At 35.0% G+C, this 22,962-nt stretch overlaps 1 protein-coding gene across 8 annotated transcripts in view; it reads right to left on the bottom strand.

Annotated features, from left to right (window-relative positions):
* LRRC49 (leucine rich repeat containing 49) overlaps nt 1-22,962 on the bottom strand; it is a 52,683-nt gene that overhangs the window by 25,394 nt on the left and 4,327 nt on the right. For 2 of the 8 annotated variants that reach the window (XM_075764616.1, XM_075764613.1), the window contains 6 exons: nt 22,518-22,715; nt 20,856-20,955; nt 19,737-19,940; nt 18,086-18,152; nt 8,975-9,118; nt 5,216-5,277 (listed from right to left, as the gene is read on the bottom strand). In XM_075764616.1, coding sequence (XP_075620731.1) covers nt 5,216-5,277; nt 8,975-9,118; nt 18,086-18,152; nt 19,737-19,940; nt 20,856-20,955; nt 22,518-22,715 — 775 coding nt within the window. Of the gene's footprint in view, nt 1-5,215; nt 5,278-8,974; nt 9,119-18,085; nt 18,153-19,736; nt 19,941-20,855; nt 20,956-22,517; nt 22,716-22,962 lie in introns of those variants that run through there. The other 6 variants (XM_075764621.1, XM_075764614.1, XM_075764615.1 and 3 more) reach the window with 4 other exon arrangements.

The raw sequence follows: 22,962 nt of genomic DNA, 5'->3' as shown, positions 1-22,962 counted from the left end.
GTATTAGATAAAACAATTTCTGCAACAACAACAACAAAAAGCAATAAGGATAAAACATAAAAATAGCATCACCAAATAGCAATCGGTCTCAGCCAGGAGAAGAGAGGCCTGGATACCAACATAAGCTAGTACAAGTAAAGAAAAGAAGTCACCCAATAAAAATCTCAAAAAAAACAACGCAATTAGTCCAGCATGCAAGTAACTTCTACATGACATATCAAATACATGAAGCAGAAAAATGACAGAGCGAAGTACCTTTCTGCTTAGTATATTAAGCTAACATAAGAACTGATGGAAAATGAACTATGTACAGATCCAAATGAAGGCAGTAAAGGTGCTTAACATATCTGAAGAATTGGGTGGTTTGTACATGTAGTTAAGACTACAGGTTTGATTATCATTTTCTGCTTCTTTTTGTGATCCGGTTTCTTTTCCATAAAACAGCTTGTGTAACCACCTTTGGGGAAGATCAGGTTGATATATTACTTAAAATACATACTGAATATGTTCTGAAGATAAAAGACAATCTTCCCAAATGATACAGAAGTTAGTAAGGCAAACTCATCCACATGTTAGAATAAGAAAAGATAACTGAATTTCCATTGGGCTAGAATACATTTTGTTTGACAAATATGAAATTTTTTTGATCTTCAAATTATGTAAATATATTTATTAAAAGCTTTAAACATATTTACCCCAAACACTTCCTACTAAATATTTAACCAAGTAGTATTTCTGCCATTACATATGATTTACAGATTTATATTAAAACCGATCTCTTCAGGAAATGACAGAAAAGTTGAAAGTTTGCTAGTATTTTCAAGACCTTCCATTTGTACATACTGCTGTGCTTTCAAATTCTCAGTGCTTCAGCATACCAGAACATTCATTCCGAAGCTAAAACAGATGTGCTTGCTTTATAGTGCTTTTAGCTGCCCTATTAGCAGCTCAATTTTAGAGTAAAACAGTAGTGCAAAATAGCTGTCTTCACATCTTTGTATACACACATGAAAAAAATAGAGCTTTAGAAATTCAACGTAGCAAACTTAATATACTGTAGTTGTCACACTGGCATCCCAATCCTAAGCCAAGCAAAGCTTTAAGGTAATACACTTACCAAACAGACTGCATACTTTACAACCAAGCTTCTGTCTGCTTCCCAGCATGCAGACTGCTGTGACAGAGCCAAGTGGTGACCACCCTAGGGGAATCAGAGGCCACGTCTCAATGCCCTCTCTAGCCTTTGTTCACCAGAAAGAAGTCTTTCACCTGCTCATGAAATACAGAGCAGCTATGGATGACACCGTTTCAGATTGCCTCATTCAATCTTTGAGTGGACTATCTGCTGCTCTTTCCAAAAGACCTTCTCCAGCAGAACTCCCACCAGTCTATAGCAACCACCTTTCCTTCCCTGTCCTTCTTCCTTCCTAGATGAATTTATCTTTGCTAAAATTGTAGTTTCAGCAACACAGAAACAAGTTGTGGGTTAAATTACCAAAAAAAGTGTTTTCTGAAACTTTTCAGAATAGATCAGTTTTACATCTTGTGTGCATGGTCAGAGTCCTGCATCCAATTCTCCCCTCTGCCAGAGAGGAGGCAAACCCACTTCTCCTGCCTCAGACCAAGAACATGGAAATTACTAAGCAACACAGTATTCTGGAGTGGCGTCAGCTCAACCTCCACCAGTGATACGCATTCACATTTACAGATTTAGTAGGCAAGAACAGGACACAGGAACACTCGTCCTCTGTTACAGCCTACTTAGGATGACAGTTGTTCCTTCACTGTATTTTGCATCAGTGACTTTTTTTAAAGGATGTTCCATAAAGGGGAAAAGCTCTGGAGAAGAGAAGGAAGGCAACATACTCATTATAGTCTGATAGAACATCCAAGAGGGAGCTGTATGTTCCAAAAAACAACCACAAAAAATTTCAGTCAAAGAAGAAAACCTGGGGTTTCCCAGGTTTCTAACCACTAAACTACTCATGAAAACAGATGTTACCAGAGTCAACCTTTCATTCCCCTTGTACTGCTTTTGTTCAAGTATTTAACAATACATTTATAAATTTTCATTCTGCTGAGGGGAAAAAAAAAAACCAACAAAAAAACATACGACATTTTCTTGTTTTTATTAGGATAAGAACATTCCTTCTCTCAGGTTTCCAATTCAGCAATCAAATGAAGAAAAACAATGACATGTCATTTGAGCTGGTATCCTACTTTTTCCACATGGCTGGACAACATGCCTTGCTAGATAAAAAAGCCACCATAGTGCTGACCTGGATAGTGCTGACCTGGACAGCAACGTAACAGCGAAAATACAAATTTTGTTTCCAAGATTAAAAAAGTGGTCTTTCCTGGTTTCACATTTTAAAATATGAGCAATAACCCTTCTTCTGAATCTTAGTGGCATATCTTTCCTGAAGAAAAGTTTCTGTAATTTCTTCCCAGTACCACATGACAAATTCAAAATGTGATTTCTCCCCGCTTCTTTACAAGTAGTTCTAGAGATACATACTACCTTCAGTTATCAGGTATTAATGCCTTCAGTTTGAAACTGCTAAATTGTTTGGGGCTGAAGCCAGAAGTAGGACTTGTTTCAGATAAGCATCAACTTCTACAGCATTCAGTTTTAGCTTATATTATCTTGCCAATACATCCTTTTTTACTAAAAGCTCTGCAGAGAAGCAGTAGCATTCTGAGGCCTTCTCTGAAGCATGAGGGAAAAAGAACATAAGTGATTAAATCCATGAAAGATTCTCATGCCTCAAATAGTGACAATTTTTAAAAGGCATTCCTGAATCTTTCCCTGAAATATTAATTCATACATATGTCCGTATGTATCAGTTTAAGACGCGACGATTTTTGCTGACATACACAAAACAGAAAGCAGCAAAACTTTCCATAGGAGAACTGCTTTGAAAAAGCTACTTTAAAAAAAAAATTATCACTATTAAAATATTTTAATGAATGTGTAACCTAAATATATCCAGGTTTTGGCAATATACTTTGTTTCCATTTGCAGGTTCTCCTCTATTTACCTACAGATAAATTAATTAGAATATCTGTATATCAATTTGTCTAAAAGAAAAGTCAATTGTATAGACACAGCTGTTTCTAGGAAAAATTATTCTTAAAGTTACCCTATGACACACAGTAAACCCAAGTAAGTGACTCATAAAATATACAGAAAATCATTTAAAAGGGTTGTAGGAATGTTCAATTGTAGCACAGCAATTCACTAGTATTAGGGTTGCATAGAACTTCTTCAGTCAGTTCAAACAGTATCAAGCCAAGTATCAGAACACAGATGGTCAAGAGTATACTTTCACATTTAATCATTTTTCTGTTAGAAGACATATCTGCTACATAACTCAAAATCAGGAATTAATGGGTTTTTTAGCCTTCAAAACTCCTATATGTGATCGAAGGTTATGATTTCAAGAACTCAAGCTAAATCTGATCACTGAAAGAAATTTTTCATTTCTCTAAAATAATGACTGGTAAATAAAGAGTTAAATTGATCCATCCACCTATCTACCCACATATGTATACAAAGTTTATAGAAGAAAAATGTCTTTCATTTGACATTAAGATTTTATTTTCATACCTACTCCAACTACAAATTAAAACCAAATTACATATTTGCATAAATGTTCTAAATAACTATTTCTAGCTTACATGAAAAGTAAGACTAGATCTACCAATAGTTCAACTGAAACCCCAATGAATAAATAATAACCATGATAAGTACCAAGAAGCAAGCTACTGATTACATAAAGTTTGAGAAATCTACTTTAAAAGCCTCACAGAAAAACTGAAACATTTTTCCTTCTTTGAAGACTGTAAAAATAACATAAATTTGCATAAAGCAATGTGATAAAGGAGTCAGAAAGCTACACAAAATATACCACATATATAAAAAGATACAGAAATTCCACTGACTGCAGTGATGCTCCCTGATGGCAAGGGAGCCAGCTACTGCAGTCCTCTCATTGTTCTTGCCAAGCTAAGACACTTTTTTTAGAAAAACAGAAACAAAAGGCATGTTTCAATTCTGGAAACTATTCAAGAGAAGCAAAATGCTAACCCCTTCTCTTTATTATGCCAATTCAAAACATAAAATGAAAAGACTAGCTGATTAATTGAAGGGAAGAACACATTAAAGATTCCTGCAGTTCATCTCTGATTTTTTTTAAATGCTTAATACCCATGAGTATTTAAGGAGATCTACTGCACTGGTACTTTAAGAACCTAAGGAATGCAGACAAGTAGGTTGGAGCTGGCTGCAAAAAACATAATGCAGGTCAACTTAAAATGTTCAAGTAGCTGTTACAACAAAAGCTCATACTAAGTATAATATTTTACAGAGAAAGTAGATATCACAAGAACAGCACAGTATTTCCAGTATTTAGAACATGAAGCATCTTTCCCCTATCCCACATTAAATCATTTGATTCTAAGCAAAACAAGGGTGGTGGTGATTAAAGGATAAAAAAAAGAAAAAAAAAGGACATACCAAACTGCAGATAGTGCAGGCCCTTTTTTTTTTTTTTTCCTGTTTTAAACATTGACACTAGTATAAATGCAGACTCCAAAAATGCAGGAATATGAAAAAGCACAGAAGACAAACATTTCTATCTATAACAAAATGCACTTAGTTACTGGAAACTACAGAAGCCCTGCTTGGAAAGTTGAGCTATTTTGCTTCTGCCATCTGGTTTGAAAGGGAAATAACCATGAATATACCTTTCAGGCTTTATTAATACATGGACAAGTAAAATACAAGCATGAAATAATCTAAACATCATAAGCAGAATCTGACTCAGCAGTTTGTGTAACTCCATAAATACAGTGATTGTATGTTAAATATAAATGTACCTTCTGTAATGTTGCTTTAAGAGATATGTAGTTTAACAATAAAACAATATATTTACAAAACTGTTTAATTTTGATCATTATAAATATGGTAATTTTTAAATTAAAAATATAAGTTTCTTGGTAGAATACTCATAGTACAACTACATTTAAATGCAAAGGGTTTAAAGAATTTTTATGTTTAAAGTAAAAAATACAAAATGGCTTATGTTATTTGATATGTTAGACAAAAAAGAAGTATTTGCTTTCATAGTGTTTGCATTTAAATTTTAATGAAATACAGCTCCAATAGGATACTTCAAATTACTGATAGGAAGCAAATTGCTATTTCCCTTACCTAGATATATTGTTGAAGCTGAGGAAGAGACGTTGGAGACAGGGCAAAGTATCCACATCTTTCTAGAAGGAAAGATAGATAGAGGCATAAATTCAGTAGCTGAAAGTAGCTTTTGAACCTCTCTACTTTGCCTGATGAAATATTTTCGTTTCTATATGCTATAACCATGCTGCAACATTGATTTCTGTTGAGCGTGCAGCTCCATTTCTCCCCAGTGCAGACTGCTAGGGAGTGTTTCAGTGCAGATATCTACTCTGCAGAACAAGCTGCATCACTTGCAAAGCAAATGATGTTAAAGAAAAGAGGATAAGGCTGCTGCTGGTTTCTGAACAGGCATTTGGGAAACAAGCCAAGGTGCTGTCTCAGCATTGATGCTGCAGGATGAACACACTGTTAAAAAAAAAAAAGTTTATTTTGTGACCATGCTGAAATAAGGTTTTTCAAGTGCATGCAGTACAGCAATGCAACTAGCGCTAGCAGCGACTCTTCTGCCAGAGAATGATCTGAAGGACTCTGTCACCTTTACAATTAAACTTTATAAGAAGGAATGAGTTTCCAGAATGTGTAATTGTGAATTTAATATATGCCACTAAAGACCTTTGCAGAAAGCCTCTAAATAGCAAATAATTCAAATATTAGTAAGATGAAACATATGGAGTAAGATCAAACTTAATTTATGAAACAGAAATCCATAATGGCCAGACAGCACAGCCTACAGTGATTCATATACCGCTCAGACTGCACACCTAACATCTCAGTTATAAGTCCGCATCTCCTTATGCTACTAAGCAACATACTCCAACTTGCAACGAGTAGACACAAACCTGTTACTTAAAGCACAGGAAAGTGCAACAGGGCTCTCTACCTTGCTTTTAGCCACTAACCAAATCTACAACCCTTCCTCCCTCCATCTGATTTGTGACATCTCTACATAGCATTCCAGAAACAGAAGTAGTCCATTCTATCCAAACAGGTGAACATAAGGCACCTCTAAACAAACCATGCAGTTTCTATTAATGAAACACTGAACGTGAGCTAACAAGCGTTGCTGAGACTCATAGCTCTGTATACAACAAGCAATGCTTACCAGCTCAGTTCTGCAGTTGCAAAACTCCTGGTTCACAGCTGTTCTGAATACTCCCAGATCAGACCATGGAAAGATTGAGTTTACAACTGCCTACAGAATTACATCTGGACATCCTCTCTGTCCCTAAGGCTACTTAGTGTTGATGCCTAAAGGGGTGGGTGCACATGATACAGGTGGATATACACATGAAGACCAGCATTATACAGTTATGCACAGTAATTCTTAGGCAGCAAGGATTTTAACTAATCAAATAAATTTGCATTGGAGAATACAAAGTAATTTCCCCTGAAGACAGATTTTCATAACTAGTCCTCTTTCAAGTCTAAGATCAAGCTGTAGATGACAAACCCCAAAATTCTAAGCTCTTAATCCCTCAAAGGAATCAAGCAGGTATGTCTTTCAAACAAAAATACAGCTCATCTTCCTGACAGTGGACCCTATTTCACAACTGAATGGAAAGTAAATTGACATTCTATAATTCATGATATGTATAGATCCATGCTTTTAATGCCATAGGACACCCTTTGTAATCATTTACTCTGTTTGCTATTCTCCAGAATAGTCAGACTTTTTGAAGACACTTCCAATCATCTTGGATGTGATTCTGCTATAAACCAAGCCTCAGGACTGCCTTTTTATATCCTACAGTTTTGGACAAACTACAATTTATTCTTACAAAAATAACTACTTGTGATTCAAGGACTTCCAGTCTCTAATGAATACCTCATTGACAAAAAATGGTCCCAAATTTCCTAACCTAAGGCCAGTAGATTGTAAGAGATAATTATATGTTTAATCGCTCATACAAGCCATAACCTAGTTAGATAACTTAAATTATTCATTAGTTAGCTGCAACAGGCATGGTGTTCAGTATGGAACCTCATTTTGTTTGACAAATGAGAATATCATCTTTCCTACGCAAGAATAATACAATACACTTACAGCAGCTGTGTGTGTGGGAAGATGAAAAATAAGGAAGGCTGACAAAAAATGTACTGAAAGTTACTTAAGTTATATTGATTTTATTTCATGATTTTGGGAGGGCAAACTTTTTTAAACTGAGGTTAGATTCTTTCATTTAAAGGAATAATCAAGTTTAGAAAGCTTGATTCATAATAATAGTGTTGTCATAGTAACTAACTAAAACACAGTCCAAAACCTAAGTTAAAACACAACCCAAATTCTTTTTGTGAACTGAGAGTGAAAATTTTGCTGTTAAGTACTACACCATAACTATATAATGATTAAAATGACATACTCCACCCCCCATACAGTCAACCATAAGAAAGCCTAAAACTCATCTTAAAAGAAATCTAAGCCCTCTCCCTCAACTACAGCAATAATATAACAGTATCTCAGATATTCTTTCTATAAAGTGGTTTTTTTTTTATTTCTGTAATATCCTAGTGCAGAAGATTCTGAATTTCAATACAGTAGTAGTGCAGTTTTCATTTTTTCAGGGTGTTTCTCAAAAAAAAATTAAAGCAAATTTGAGTAAAGAAATACATGTACATTGTTGTACACAGAGAAAAAGACATCACCTATCATTAAAATAAGAAAGAGTTTCTATTTTAGGACACACAAAACATCATTCCATTAGGATTTAACCAGGGTAAAAACTCCAAAAACAATTGGACAAAATAAAGTACTTCCCTGAACAGAATATCATCTTTTGAAACCACTGTCTCTGGCCAGGAAAGACTAAAACATTAAATTGAGATATAGCAGAGAGTCCATGCCTGTAACTCACTAGTTTAATTTTCATGCTGACTCTCCATTTGTGACAATAGGAAGCAAGGAGAAAGTCCGAGCTACACCCGAGAGGCGTGAAAAGGCAGCAGCTACCAGCAAGGAAGAGAATTCTAGGCAACATAACTGATGTAGGAGGAAGGTGCAGTAACAGAATCAGCAACGAGCAGGAATTTCTTATTTTTGAAGTGTAAAAACAATTCATATACGGCAAGTTGCAGAAATTTCAGAAAAGAAAGGTTCAGCTGCAATAGGAGACCAAGAATTAGAGGAATTATGAGGGCCAGAAAATACAGCTATTTAAGTACACTTACTGTATTATCTTAAAAAGCATTTGTTCAAATAATCTACTTTCCATACCTGAATGACAACTCATAAATTACGAAGTGAAAAGCTCTATTTTTTAGAACATAAAAACTTACAATGCTACGTTAAAGCTTCAACTGGGAAATTCTGCTTTTAAGACCAATACCTATTTTCTCTATATTTGCCCCAGAAATATTCATAAGGAGATGAAATTTAAGATGGTCTGCCTGCTTAGTTGAGCTACAAAAATTAAGAGAGGGTTTGTTTCTAGGAAACATACTTGTATGGAAGAAAAGTCTCTAAATTTATGTTAGAACCACAGAGCTTCTTCAGACACCTCCACCCCCCCCCCCGAGAACCATCCTGAGCTATCAAGATCTGAATCACTTCAAGTGATCACATTTAAACCAAATAACACCAAAAATAAATTGCAGTTTGTTTCACCTTTCTGTTGTAAGAGTAAGTATCACAGCAGAACAAGATAAGCAACACAATATGGGAAAACATAAGATTTCACAAATCTGAAATCTTGTGAAATCTATTATTACAATAATAGTGAACTGGTAAGAAAACAAACAAAAAATAAAAAGAAAAGAGACAAGAGTTTCGTTCCTTACTATAGCAGAGACTTGATTATGACGAAGGTTGAGCTCTGTGAGTGAATCCAGTCCATTAAGGTTTTCTACAATGGTTAGTAAGTTTCTGGCAAGGTTTAACACTCTCAGTTCACTCAAATGACTGATGTTTTCTATTTTAGTAATCTGTGAAAGAGGTAGAATTACAAATATACATACTGTTTTTATTACATATATACACATAATAGATATACGTAGCACATACACAAGCAGCACATTATTAACTTGACAGTTCATGTATACTCTTCCAAAAATGTATTTTTCTGAACCATGATAATCACGTCAAATTGCTGAAAACAAGCTACAGTCTGCTACAGATTAAGTACTAGTATTCACTTCACTTATATCTTTCTAGTCATACCACAGTAAAATAAGTCGACACTTTCTTCTTTATAGCAGCAACCTTGAAGACACCATAAAACTAAGATGACACTGATGATATCAGTGTTATGCCAAAATGGGAAAGTTTTGTGCCCGGTTAATCCTTCATTTGTCTGCAAACGCACTCAAACACACATCCAAATCTCCTGGTACCTATTCTACAAGAATATGTGGCATCATATCTCCCTACCATCACAGAAGTCTGAACCAATTTCCCTTCATGCCTCTTAAAAAGCCAGTAGCAGCATTCACAGCTCTATCCACAGGAGCTCCACAGAAAGACTTTGCAGCAGGTCATGAGGACAGGAACCTGCTGCGAGTCAGGGGCAAGGAGCAGCCACAGCCCTCTGAAGAAAGCAATTACTCTGAAATTGGAACTTGTAAGGAAATTTTACAAGCAGGTAATTGCTGGAATCAGTAAGACATAGTCAAAAGTTAGAAAAGAAAGCAGCAGCATCCTTAGTTTGGATACATAGCACATTTGCTTGACAGTCCCCAGCACTTCTTGGGCAACTCATGACTTCCTGTGATTAGAAAATGGAGGCATCAAACAAAACGACTAAACTACAGTATCATCTGCTCAAGGTTTGTCTTTATACTGGATATCCTATTTTAAAGATTCAGGTTATACCGACAAAAAAAAAATCATGAAAAGATTAACAATAGCTACTGCCTCTTACTTTTGTCTTCTAGAAATGCAACCATGTTTTACAAAGGCATTAATTATTACTCTGTTGACACAATCTGAGTTCATTTTCTGCTGTTTGTATTTCTCAGAGTTATCCACTCAAGGATCTCTATCCAGATATTTATTTCTCATAGTGGTCCAAGATCTGTCCTCTAGCATCTATCCAGACATTTACATAGGACTTGCACACAGCAACATATCACAGAGAAGATGAAGTACTGCCACTGAGCAGGGGGATATTCCTATCATATTCTTACTGAAACCCATGCTATATGGCAGAAAGAAGGCAGCAGGTTTTCCTACAGAAAAGACTTCAGCCCTCCACAACGTATGGCAGTGCATTCAAGGATATAGTACACAGAGCTGCTAACAAGTAAAACGAATTCCCTTTCAATTAGAATGATCATCCGCTGGACCACTGTAAGCTCCCTGCAACACCCTGTACTCAGGCATGCTATTCCTCCTCAAAGCTGCCAAAAACAATTAGATGCAGACAAGCAAGATCGTGACTGGTGTCGCACACCTTCCCAGTGATAATCAACTTTCTGATGCTTTAGACCAGTACAAATCTGGCCATGCCAATTCCCAGAAAGTGTCTAGCAGCTCCTGGAATGGGAGAAGAGGTAAGGTAGCTGTTACTTAACAGTTTGATAACACATAATGTTGTTGGTAATTTTCATATATATATAAACATCTATTGGTATATGTGTGTATATATACGTCTATGACATCTCTTGAATATGCTGCTATAAAAAGTATTTCAGCAGTTTTTCCATTAAAAAGAATACAAAAGTAGATAGCAAAACTAAAATTAAATAACATCTTTAACTTTTGATTCAACTGCTAATTAAACTACTATGCATCTTCCATTTATGTGTATTATATGCAGAAAATAAAAGTTATCAGGACACAAAAATATTACAGCAAAAGGAACAGAAAATACCACTATTTAGAATAATATTTTTAAACAGAAAGACTTGTAAAAGCAAAGCCAAGAGCAGATGGTCAGCATGAAGAGCACAGACCTCTGCAGATGTCTGCTTAGTTAGAATTACAGCATGCCACGATGCAGAATATTAATCCTGGCATTTTACTGCTATCACAAAGATAATGATTTCATCAGCAACATATACTCTTCATCACTTTGCTAAGTTCTAAGATTAACTCTACTAGATTTTCTCTGTTTCAATTATGCCTGCACACATGAATGTACACCAGCTTTTAATAAGTACTATTTAGTGCAGATTAGGTAAAGAGCCATTACCATCTCTTTTTAGAGGATTCAAATAGTATTTCTTTTACTAAAAGTAAATTATATCTATGACTATTTTTTATTAATTATGAAGAAGGACTATTAACCATTTTTAAGTGTTTTTTCAAATACATAAGTGAAAGACTACTTGTAAACATGGAACAAAAATACTATTCTATTTTCTTGCTTGCTTTTATGTTTCAATACTTCACTATGAAATAGATTTATTTCAGAAAATACTGTTATGCACCACATAATCGCTCATCAATAATTAAACTGCATAAAAGTTACATCTTTTAACACACATTTATGACATTACTGAAAAGAAGTCCATGCCTGAAAAATCAAGTTTTTTGGTTTTTGATTGTTTGTGGGTTGTTTTTTTTCCTTTCCTTTTACTTGTATCCTTGAACTTTTTGCAAGGAAGATGATTCACAGAATTAAACAGAACACACAAAAAAACAACCCTAATGACTTTTAATTTAACACATTATAGAATAAATTTCATTCTAAATAAAGTTAGAATGAAGATAAACTTGACTCAACTTTAACCATCAGTTCACTAGAAGACAGAGTAAAGTCCATTTTAACCCCACCTATAACAGAAAGGTTTTGAAGAGATTTATATGGAACATACACCATTTATACTATTTACTTTGACAGCAGAGATCAAGCCAACAAGCAGCGTTCTCTCCATAGACTATTCAGAGTGCTTGGAAGTACACTATTAAGAAATTAATGTTTACTTCAAAATTAAATGTAAGTTGTAGTGCATTAAATATACCACACATACAGTCACATGCAGAGTCTCTGAATGATGCAATATTATATGTCCATATTTGCATGTTAATAACCATAGAAACAGAGTGTCTACATAAAAATCTAATTAAATGTTAAGATGCTGTGTTTTCTTACAAATTTTTACTGGGCAGTATTACGATCAAGAGCCTTACTAAATCATGTAGGAAAACAGGCAAAGAGTAGTAGTATGATAAGGGAATTCACATTTTGTCCTTTTTGTAAAGTGTAGGCATTCAGTGCAGTATTTCACAAGGCATTACACTGATTTCTTTTTTTTAAACTTTCTTTTGGATATTTATTATATGAAGGGATTTTCTTTAAGTAGTAATGCAATTAAAAGCTTGATTTGGGAAAAAAAAAATCATACAAGATTTATCATTAAGCATTGTGGAATACTATACCTCAATGTTTTGAAGTACATCCAGTTCCCAGTACATTTCTCACTTGGGTGGGAGAAGTCTCAAAGGTCAGACCAAATCATATTATCCAAAAAACCCAGCACCCAAATAAATAAAAATATTTTCCCCAAAGTGAATGAAAATGAAATTTTCCTCCTTCAGTTCTTCCTCACCTCCAACCTCTTGGAAACATTCCAGTCTGAGAAATTTTACAATCTGCATTCCATCTATGGGATTGATTTACATCCCGAGAGAAGAGGACTAAAACAGGAATCTAGCTTTCCTCTTAACTGCTACTACTCCATGAACATTAACAAAAATAAATAGTTTTTAGTTAGGCTGTAGCACTATTTTTGAAGAAAATAAAAAAATTATATTCTAGCCATACCTGAATATTTATATTCTGCATCTGATGAGAGTGACTGCTGAGATTTCTTACCTTACGTAGAACTACTGTGTATAATGAAAGAGTTAACATTTTTGTTTGTTTAATGCATTTCAAATACCCTTAATATAACTTATACACAAAATTTAATTGTTCAATGAACTACTGAAGTAAGAATGAAAACTTTTTAGTCAGCTATTATGTAATAGATATTACACATGAGATATTTTAGTATTTTATTGTAAATATGTCCTAAAACATATGCAAATCATAAAGGGGGAAAACATGGTAGTTAACTGAATAATAATTTTTTCTTGCCAGATATGTGAGCAACTTCAATGTCTTCAGAAAGAATTGTGGAATATCACATTGACTGAAGAGTCAGTCTGGTAAAATGACTTGCCAAAAGGCACCAGGAGGATATCCACCAGATATTGTCCCCTTAATAGAACTATCTTTACTACAAAAAAACCCTTACGTGTCTTCATCTTCCATTAACTAAGACACGGCAATTTCAAAAGGCAAAACCTCAAGTCAAAACCAGAGCTAGTATATAAATTAATACAAAGAACAAAAAAGCTGTAAAGTAAATTACTGTTCTAATAAATAAATATGAACCACAGAGGAAGACTATGTAAAAACTGACAAATCAGTAAGTTGGGAAAAAATTCAACTGTCTCATTTCTCAACAAATAAATTGCCAAAATACTCCATAAAGTGACTTGCAATCAACCTTTATTCTCAAGCACTAACAGAACTGATGAATAGAAGCAATCAGTGCAAACTGCACAGAAAATGTTCTAAAACCCAACAGATTTGGTGCATAATTTCATCAAATGTGTGGGATTTATGAACATCAAAACCACTGGAACACTCCTAACCCCAAATACAGAGTGCCATTCAATGAGTACTGTAGTAGGATGTTGATTCAGTGCACTACAGCTCAAGGAACTGCCACATTCATCCAATAAAGAGGTTTTTCATGGCTTTACAGGGGACATATTTGCAATGAAGAATTGTCACTTTACTAGTATCCTCAAAAGAATTCTTCTTCTCTACTATTCTTTTCTTCTTCTATTTCCCCTACCACTAAAAAGAGAAAATAGGAAAAGAAAAGTTAGTCAATTTAATCCAAAGTAACCCTAGCCACAGAATCAGAGCATCAGTTGAGGTCAGAAAGGACCTCTGGAGACCATAGTTTCCAAATCCCCTGCTCAAAGCAGGGTCAGCTACAGCAGGCTGCCCAGGACCATGTCCAGTCAGGCTTAGATCACCTCCAGGGATGGAGATTCTATCACCTGTCTGGGTAACTTTCTCCACTGTTCAGCCACCCTGAAAATAACATTTTTCTTAAGTCTGAACAAGTTTCCTGTATTTCAGTTTATGCTCAATGATTCTCGTTCTTTTGCTGCCCATCACTGAGTGTCTGGCTCTATCCTATTTAGGCCCTCCCATCAGCTATTTATATACATCAGTAAGAACTCCCTGAGGCTTCTCTTCTCCAAACAAAGCAAATCTCAGCTCTCTCAGCCTCTTCTCATATGAGAGATGCTGCATTCCCTTCATCACCTTTGTGCCTCTTTGATGGACTCGCTCTGCTAAGTTCATGTCTGTTTTGCACTGGGAAGCCAGAAGGATCACCTCCCACAACCTGGGGGCACCACTCTTCCTAATGCGGCCCAGGATGCAGTTGGCTACCTCCACCATAGGGGCACGCTGCTGGCACATGGCCAGCCTGTTGTCCACCAGAGCCTCCACGTCCTTTACTACAAAGCTATTTTTCAGCTGGTGAGCACCCAGCCCGTACTGGTGCAGGGGGTTATTCCTCCCTAAGCGCAGAACTTTGCATTTCCTTTTCTTGAATTTCGTGAGATTTCTCTCAGTGCATTTCTCCAACCTGTCAAGGTCCCACAAAATGGCAACACAACCATCTTGTATAAAGCTCTCCTTCCAATTTCCTGCCTTGTTAATAATGCAGGTCATCAATGAATGTGTTAAAAAGCATTGATCTAGTATCAACTTCTAGGGTACAACAATAATGACTAGCCTCTAGCTAGACTTTGTGTCACTGATCACAACCCTTTGAGTCTGGCAGTCCAGCAACCAGTTCTCATTTCACTTCGTTGTCCATCTATCTAGTCCAAATATAATTTAAGTTTGCCTATAAAGATGTAATGGCAGACTGTGTCAAATACCTTTCTAAATTCAAGATAAAAAACATCCACTGCGCTCATCATTTTGTTGTAAAATGTCATCTCCTACAGAAATTCGTGGTGAATGCTCCTGGTTGCCTTCTTGCTGTAATATGCTTGGAAATGGTTTCCAGGACTATTTGTTCCACCACTTGCCCAGGGACTGAGGTGAAGCTGTCTTGTTTCATAGCATCTGACGCATACTCATTTGTATGTCATCCCTGTTTCAGGCAGTTACAGTCTAACACAACAATTTGCTCATTGAGCAGACAGCACTCAGGCAAAATTTACATTCAAGTTTTAGCTTATCAACAGCTTGCTTGAAAGAATCTGTGATTTCTTCTTGGACAGTTTGGTATCAGAACTCCTTCTACTAACTTAACTACAATGACAGGTTCTGTAGTAAAGTTACAAACATTTTCTTGAAAAAACTAAAACCATCTTTTTAAATTAATACAATCAAAAAATAAATGCAAAACCAAGTGTGCAAGTCTGAGTAGTGCCTATAACAGTATGATTTTTGCACTGTGGCCCAAGAACATCACATTAAGAAAATCCTGAAAATATTCCTGGCAACAAGATACAGATGATACCGCAGAGACAGCTGTCTTTTCTAGAAAACAGCCTTAAAGTTTTGTGCTGGATCAAGAATATCTGTTTCCCATGTACATAGCATTAAATAATTTCTCACATCTGTAGGAAACACGGCTTTGAATGTAAAATGAAAACAAGAGTACCATAAAAATATCTGTAAGTGTAAGAAAGTATGATTGAAAAGATGGTAATATTAAGTAACCTATACAGTCTGTTTCACACTTTCTGGAAGAGAGCAACGGAAAATGACGTCCAGAGGAAATCTCATATTCACACAGCACATACAGATATTCATACTACACTGTTGTGCACCAAAAGCGAATTACATTTTTCCACAGTTATAAGAAAAGAAGATGTAAGTGATGCACACCACAAAAACACTGTTACACCTTTTACTTGAAATAAGAACCATCCTGATAAAGGAAAATTGCTGCCCACTACTGGTTCCAAATCATAAGACTAGATTTATTGTAGGTTTTTTTTTTACTTTCCTCTGAGAACTGGGTGCAGGATAATGCCACAAGCAACCTAAGGAAACAGATGTATTAAGAGCTTATTGAGATAAAGCAAATCCTATTTTCTATTATTTTTCATTATGACTGACAAGAAGGATGTTCTGTTTCTGCATTCTTGATTCTAATTGATGTGTACCAAATTAAAGAAAAAAAAGGTATACATTAAAGATAGGACATTGTATCAACAGAACAATGATCAGAATCCAGTATTTTGAACTATCTACCAAAACTTTATTTTTAATTCTACTGATTTGTTGTTTAAATTGCTATGTTCTGTAATATTGGAACATTTAAGATAGACTAGAAGGCTGCCATAGATAAAGATCCCACAAATCTCAAAAAAAAAAAAAGTTAAGTCAGAGCCCCCCTATTCATTATTAAATAAGCAAACAACAAAAAAACACCCCCAGATTTCAAAACAAGACACTAGTACACTAAGCTGGTGTGTCTCAAACTCAGCATTTCTTCCCTTATGCCTTCTGATTTAATATTTACTCCTGATACAGGATAATTTGTTATGTTCTCTGGACCAGAACAGACCTATTATGAAGCTGATATAGCAGCAGCCAGTTGGGCACTATGGCCAAAACTCCTAATGAAGTTCTAATTAATGTAAAGTGACTTGTACAGACACTTGAAAGGGAAAAAAAAAAATAATCAGAACTACTTCACGATCGTTTGTAAGAGTTGTGCATTACCTACATTTCATTTCCATTAGTGATTCTCCACTTATGCTACAGAAGTCTGCTGACCGGCAAAGTTGCATGTCTAGTCTGCAAGTATTTTTAACATAAAAACATGCCCACGCTCCCAAACTTAGAACAGCAATAAGAAAAGGATTATAACTACACAGACACTTTGCCATCTCCAAACATAGTCACTCTAAGACTTCAAGGGCAATGTCATTATCTGTTCCTATACTGCCTCTGCACAACATGCATACTATTGGGCTAATGTTATTCAAAGTCACAAACTTATTGCACCACATAAAACAATAACTCATTATGCTGCAAGCTTCTCTTTCTTTTCCTTTTTTTTTTAAAAAAAACCCAACAAACCAACAAAAACTTTCCCATTCCCCACTGTCAAGCAACTGTATAATAATGAACACACAGAGAAATCAGTAAGACATCAAAACTGCCAGAACAGGAATCCAGAAAATTGACACATTATATAGTCACAATAACCATATGTTGTTTTAAACAGTTCAATCATGGAACATTTTGTATCACATGTGTTTTAAATTTATTTTACAAATACTATATCTGACTTGTCCTTAACACTCCATGCTGCTTCTAACATACCCATTAAACAAGAATCTTCCTCTTTTATGTACTACAACTAAAACTTTATGCATCACTCAGAACTGACTGCTTAGTCTCAAATGGGGAAACTGAACAGGCATTAAGTGACAAGTCCATGCAGAAGCACGAACCAATCAAGAGCTTGGACTCATTCTGCTTTTTCCTGGACAAATTGTCTGCTATAGATATGTAAGGCATCTTGTTTTGAAAGGTCACCAATAGCAGAAGTAACACAACAATCAACGGGGCCTTCAATTCTTCTATGACTTCTAAGACTCTTGTTACTTCAACTACACCACAACTACTTATGCTAGATCACTATTCTGTAGGTGAGTGCTATTATACTCAGTTGACTCAGCATTTTAATCATTGTAACTTTTGGAAAGTACAATGCTCAAAGTACAAGAGACTTGATACCAAGATTCACAGTAATCACCTTTTATTAATTTACTGATTTCTGAGATCTCAAGAGTTGCAGAATTTGCTACCAGTTCCTTTTCAAAAAACAATAGTTTGGTAAAAGACACAGGAAATGCATGATGTCTACACAAGAAATGTAAATAATCAAGTTACTGTACTGTACCTGATTTCCATGAAGATCTAAAACATCAAGATTTTTTAGGTTCTCCAGATTTGTGATCTTCTTTATTCTGAAAGATTTCAATTATGATAAATTATTTTTCATACTAGATGAAAAGTATCTTTCATTTTCCAGCTAATACAAAACTTAGCCATTTGTTCCTGCCCACCAAGAGTAACAGAAGAATAACAAAGTTCTGAACCATGTAAAAAAAAAATTAATAAATCAAGTTTAGACTATCACCTTCCTTTCTGACTGTCAATAATGAAATACCAGCAGTATGTACGTGGCTCTTCTAGGAAGATGAAAAGGGAAGGAATACTTGCACCACTAGAAAACAAAGTCAATAACCAAACTATCCAGATACCTAAATAATAAAAGAAGATTACTACTAGCAAACAGCTATTTCCAAACCAGTTTAAAGAAAGACTATATGACACAGGCTTTTGAGAGTTTGTTAGAAGAATACAGAATTTTTAAAAAAAATAAAATAAAACCAAACAAACAAGCAAAAAATCCCCAGAAAGCCACTGGCCCTTTCTAGATTATATACATCTCTAGATCTGGCAGTATTTCTTCTTCCCCTATACAACTCCACTGTCTTAAAACTTTCCTCTCCTATTTTCTTAGATTCAAACTTAGGTTATTATATGCTCAACAGCATCATCTACTGGCTGATGATTATGCATTTGCTTTGAGAATAATCAAAGATCACATAGAGATCAAGCTGAAAACAAGTTGCTAGCAACTGTGTCTGACTTTTAATCATTTATGAGTATGTCTTGTCCTAACTACCTCCAAACTATACTTCTACATAAACAAACTATACAGCACTCAATGTAGTTACGCTTTGGAAAATAATTCCTTAAAACAACTTAAAATTATCCTTCCCATGCCCCAATATTTTGCTATAAACAAAATTAATTTCTAGAAGTGAGATTTTTAATACAAAAGCTATAACCTCTAGTAACATATTGCCCTATTGGAAGTTGTCAGTTTTGAACACAGGTTGAATTAGGAGACACATTCTTTGTAATCCACACAGAACTGAAGTTTACCAGTTCTTCCTTTAGTTAATATAAAAAAAAAAAATGGAAACCAAACAAAGTCTAAGCACAACCCTTAGATGTGTGAGCAATTCCACGGCTACTTCTATTAAATTATTAAAGGCTACAGGATTTGAACAGTATTTTTCGAAAGTAATACAACTTGCTAGCTGTATCTCCCAACAGCACAGAATCTATAAATAAGCAATAAAATCCACAATTCATCTGTTTGATTTTTCCCAGCTAAATACCTCAAGCAGAAACACGTTGTATAGGTTATAAAGAATGAGTACTTTACATGATGCGAAACAAGATTCCACCTATTATACAAAAATGCATATTTAAGAGCTGATAAGAACAGAAAATATTAGATGGAAACACGTAAAATACTTCGGAACTGTTGCTCTAATTTACATAAGGAAGGAATTTTTTGGAGAACATAAGCAAAACCTGTGTGCTTCCTCAGTGGGATCCCTAACGCTGCGCTGGTGTTAGGGACCAGCTCACCAGTCTCACAGCCAACATCACAATCTAAATACTTTGTAAATAACAGAAACAAAGATAGATCACAGAAGTAAGGTTCTTTAAGATAGTTTTATTATTTTTACCTGTTCTTTCCCAACAAAAGAGCTCTTAGGGATCTAAGAGTTGAAAGTCCACTTATTTCCTCTATCTGATTATCATATAAATCTAAGAAAACAAGATGCTGCAGATTAGAAATATTTTGGATCCGAGTTATAAAGTTATGTTGGAAATTCAAAAGGCGAAGATGATCTTCCCCATCAATAATTGGGCACACTGTCAGTTTTTGCCTGGAAGGAAAACAAAACAAAACAGATAACCCATGCAAGTAACAAATTGGTAATCCGCCTTCTACGCACCCACTGTGAGTGAACCAAGGAAAAGTATATTATCTCAATTAAGGTAATATTAACGTAATTAGGTTTGTGAATTAAACTCTGCAAATAAGGCAGTAAACTCCTTACTATAAAAAAATAAGCATGCAAACATAGCAGAAGTGCTTCCAAAATTCTCTTAAAGCCTGTCCTCTTAATCAGAGTTACTTGTTACATGGAAACTACATGGAAGTTTTGTGTTGTGACCACATTAAAATTTAAACAGACACAGCCTGCCAATTTTTTAACTTTTTCAACAGACAGCACATAAACAGCCTGCTTAGATTAGAACTCAGAGTGCTCTATGTCTATGCTATTTTTCTTTCGTTTATATAATTTTACATTTGAAATATAAATACATGAAATAGTAAGTGTTAACATGAAAAGTAAAAGATACAGGAAATGATACTGAAAAGTGGTTATTCTTATTTTAGGATTATTCCAGAAGGAGTCCTACCGACCCAACAAAACTTTCTGAACTACATGAACCTTACCCCCATTAAAAAAAAAAAAAAGTTACAATTAAAGGGGAAAAAAAAAAAAAAAAAGACCATTTTATAGTCCATACATCAGATTAGAACTAACTGAGATACAGCCTCTTTCTACAGATTACTTGCATGACCTTGCATTCAACTCTTAAGCTACAATGTTCATTGCAGTACTAGTTTGCAATGAAAAACCCTAACTGCCTTAGGTGACTGCTGTATGGATATATTCATCACAAGGACACTCATACAGAATTTCTCCACAGGACACATTTCTTCTCTCAAAAACACACACACATACACAAGAGTCACAAGCTATGGTGTGTGTACTCCATAACCATCTCACCTTTCTAGAGTAAGTCTATCAGAGTTCAGTATTTTTTCTTCAGCAGTACGTTGCAATACAGGAAATGTTATTGATGAACTGCTCCCAAGATTTGTGTTATCTATCAGAAAATCATACAGAAGATATATGAACTACTTTGTAAAATAATTTCATTAACTACAGATAATAAATGCATTTTTTTCTTTCTTATTAAAAAGAGTTACACAGTACATGAAAATGCAGTTTGCCTCCATTCAATACTTTGAGTTACCAGTTTTCTTTCCTGCCATTTTTTGTTTATAACTACATTTCTCCACATCCTCTTTCCAAAGTACATCTATTTGGTTTGGTTTTGAGAGATTTTTAACAACCATTTGTTGTAAGCAGATATTTTGTAGATGCTTTTGTTTTGATTAGAATTACCGAATGATGTTTTAAGGCAAGGTTGTAAAATTGTTTCACAATTTCAGTGTCTGAACTTAAAGCAGATATAATCTAACTTCAGGTGAATTTAAAGACAGATCAAGTAGATGTTGAAACTACAAACTAAAGCACCACAACATTGAAACAGACCCACTGAGCCACAAACAAATGCAGTCTTTTAAAGGTAATTGCATGCAATACATAGTAATCATTGGTATTATATTTCACTCCACTATCAAGAAAGAAACAAGCAGCCCTTTAAAACACATTTACAAAGCTATCCATCTTTACCCATTTTGTTAATATAAGGGGGAGGAGGGAGGATGACTAAAAATACCCACAAAATAAACCAACAAATGTGTTCTGCCACACAGCTGTTCAGCTTTGACCTACTTGGAAAATGATGCACTGAAAAATATTGGTCAAAAATCAATCACAGAATTATAGAATCATTCAGGTTGGAAAAGACCTTTAAGATCATCAAGTACAACCGCAAACTCATCGTGCATGCATACTACCAGAAGAATATTAACATTAATTCTTCAATAAACAAAGATAATTGCTTTGCTACTATAGAAAGCGCATTCATTGTTGACTAAAATAAGCCATTAGAAGAGATACCTCTATAAGTAAAACAATTTGCTGTTCAATTTAGAATCTTTTCAGTGCTACTCTCTTAACATTTCATCACTAGCTACTCTAACAAACCAGTATAACCCACGTTCTTTATGTATCCTTCAAAGTGAAAAGAAACTGTGAAGGAAAAGAAAAAAAATATAACTGAGACCAAAAATAATCAATTAACATTGTTGGAAAAGTCTTAAATTAATTGTGTTTCAGGTTTTTAAGTCAATAAGCATAAGACCAGAGACTTAAAAATCAGTCTGAAACATGACAGGATGGCAGTACAGTGACTTTTCTTCTTCTAATGTCATCTTCCTAAAGACGTGTGTGAAAGTTCCCCCTTTTGTTAAAGGCAGGTATATAAAATGTCTATATTACATTTCGGAAAATATTTCTAGCAGTTTCCTGACAATGATCTATTAACCTTTCTTAATACTCAAAGGAACAGTAGGCAAGACTTGCCATGCAGTCATACATTCTGACAGCCAGAAGCAGCACATCTTGCTGGTCATAACTTTTCAATAAGACATCTAGTTTGTTTTTGTTTTGTTTAAAAAAACAAACAAAACAAAACACCCCCAAACCCCAAAAAATGAGAGAGAGAGAGAGAGACTAATGAGAAGTTTTCACTGTTACCTGAAGTATGTGAACTAATACTGTGGCTGCTTTGTCGGGATCTGGATTTTGTAGATGTGTGAATAGAAGACTCGCCAAATCCTGATAAAGAACCTATATTCTGCTTCAACTCTAAACCAGAAAGTTCTGTCAAACTGGATGGTACTGGAAGATATATCTGCTTATTACGCGCCAAAGGACTTAATACTCTTTGCTCTCCTGTGGGGGGGAACAAAACCAAACTGCAGACTTACATTTACTCCATAATAAGTTGCATAATATCCCTAAAAATCAACCCATTCTGAACAGCTGTTGATCTTTATTTTTTACAAGAATGAATAAAGAATTGCCATAATAATTAAACTGATCTCCTATCCTAACCAACCACTATATTTGTATGACAGGCAAGCAGCAGCAGTGTGTCAAGAAGAGTTGTGTTTCAAGGCTCTTCCAGGCTTCACTACAG

The sequence above is a fragment of the Balearica regulorum genome, chromosome 12 (assembly GCF_011004875.1).
Source record: "Balearica regulorum gibbericeps isolate bBalReg1 chromosome 12, bBalReg1.pri, whole genome shotgun sequence".
Taxonomy (NCBI): Eukaryota; Metazoa; Chordata; class Aves; order Gruiformes; family Gruidae; genus Balearica; species Balearica regulorum.
This window is presented reverse-complemented; position numbering and strand designations above follow the sequence as displayed.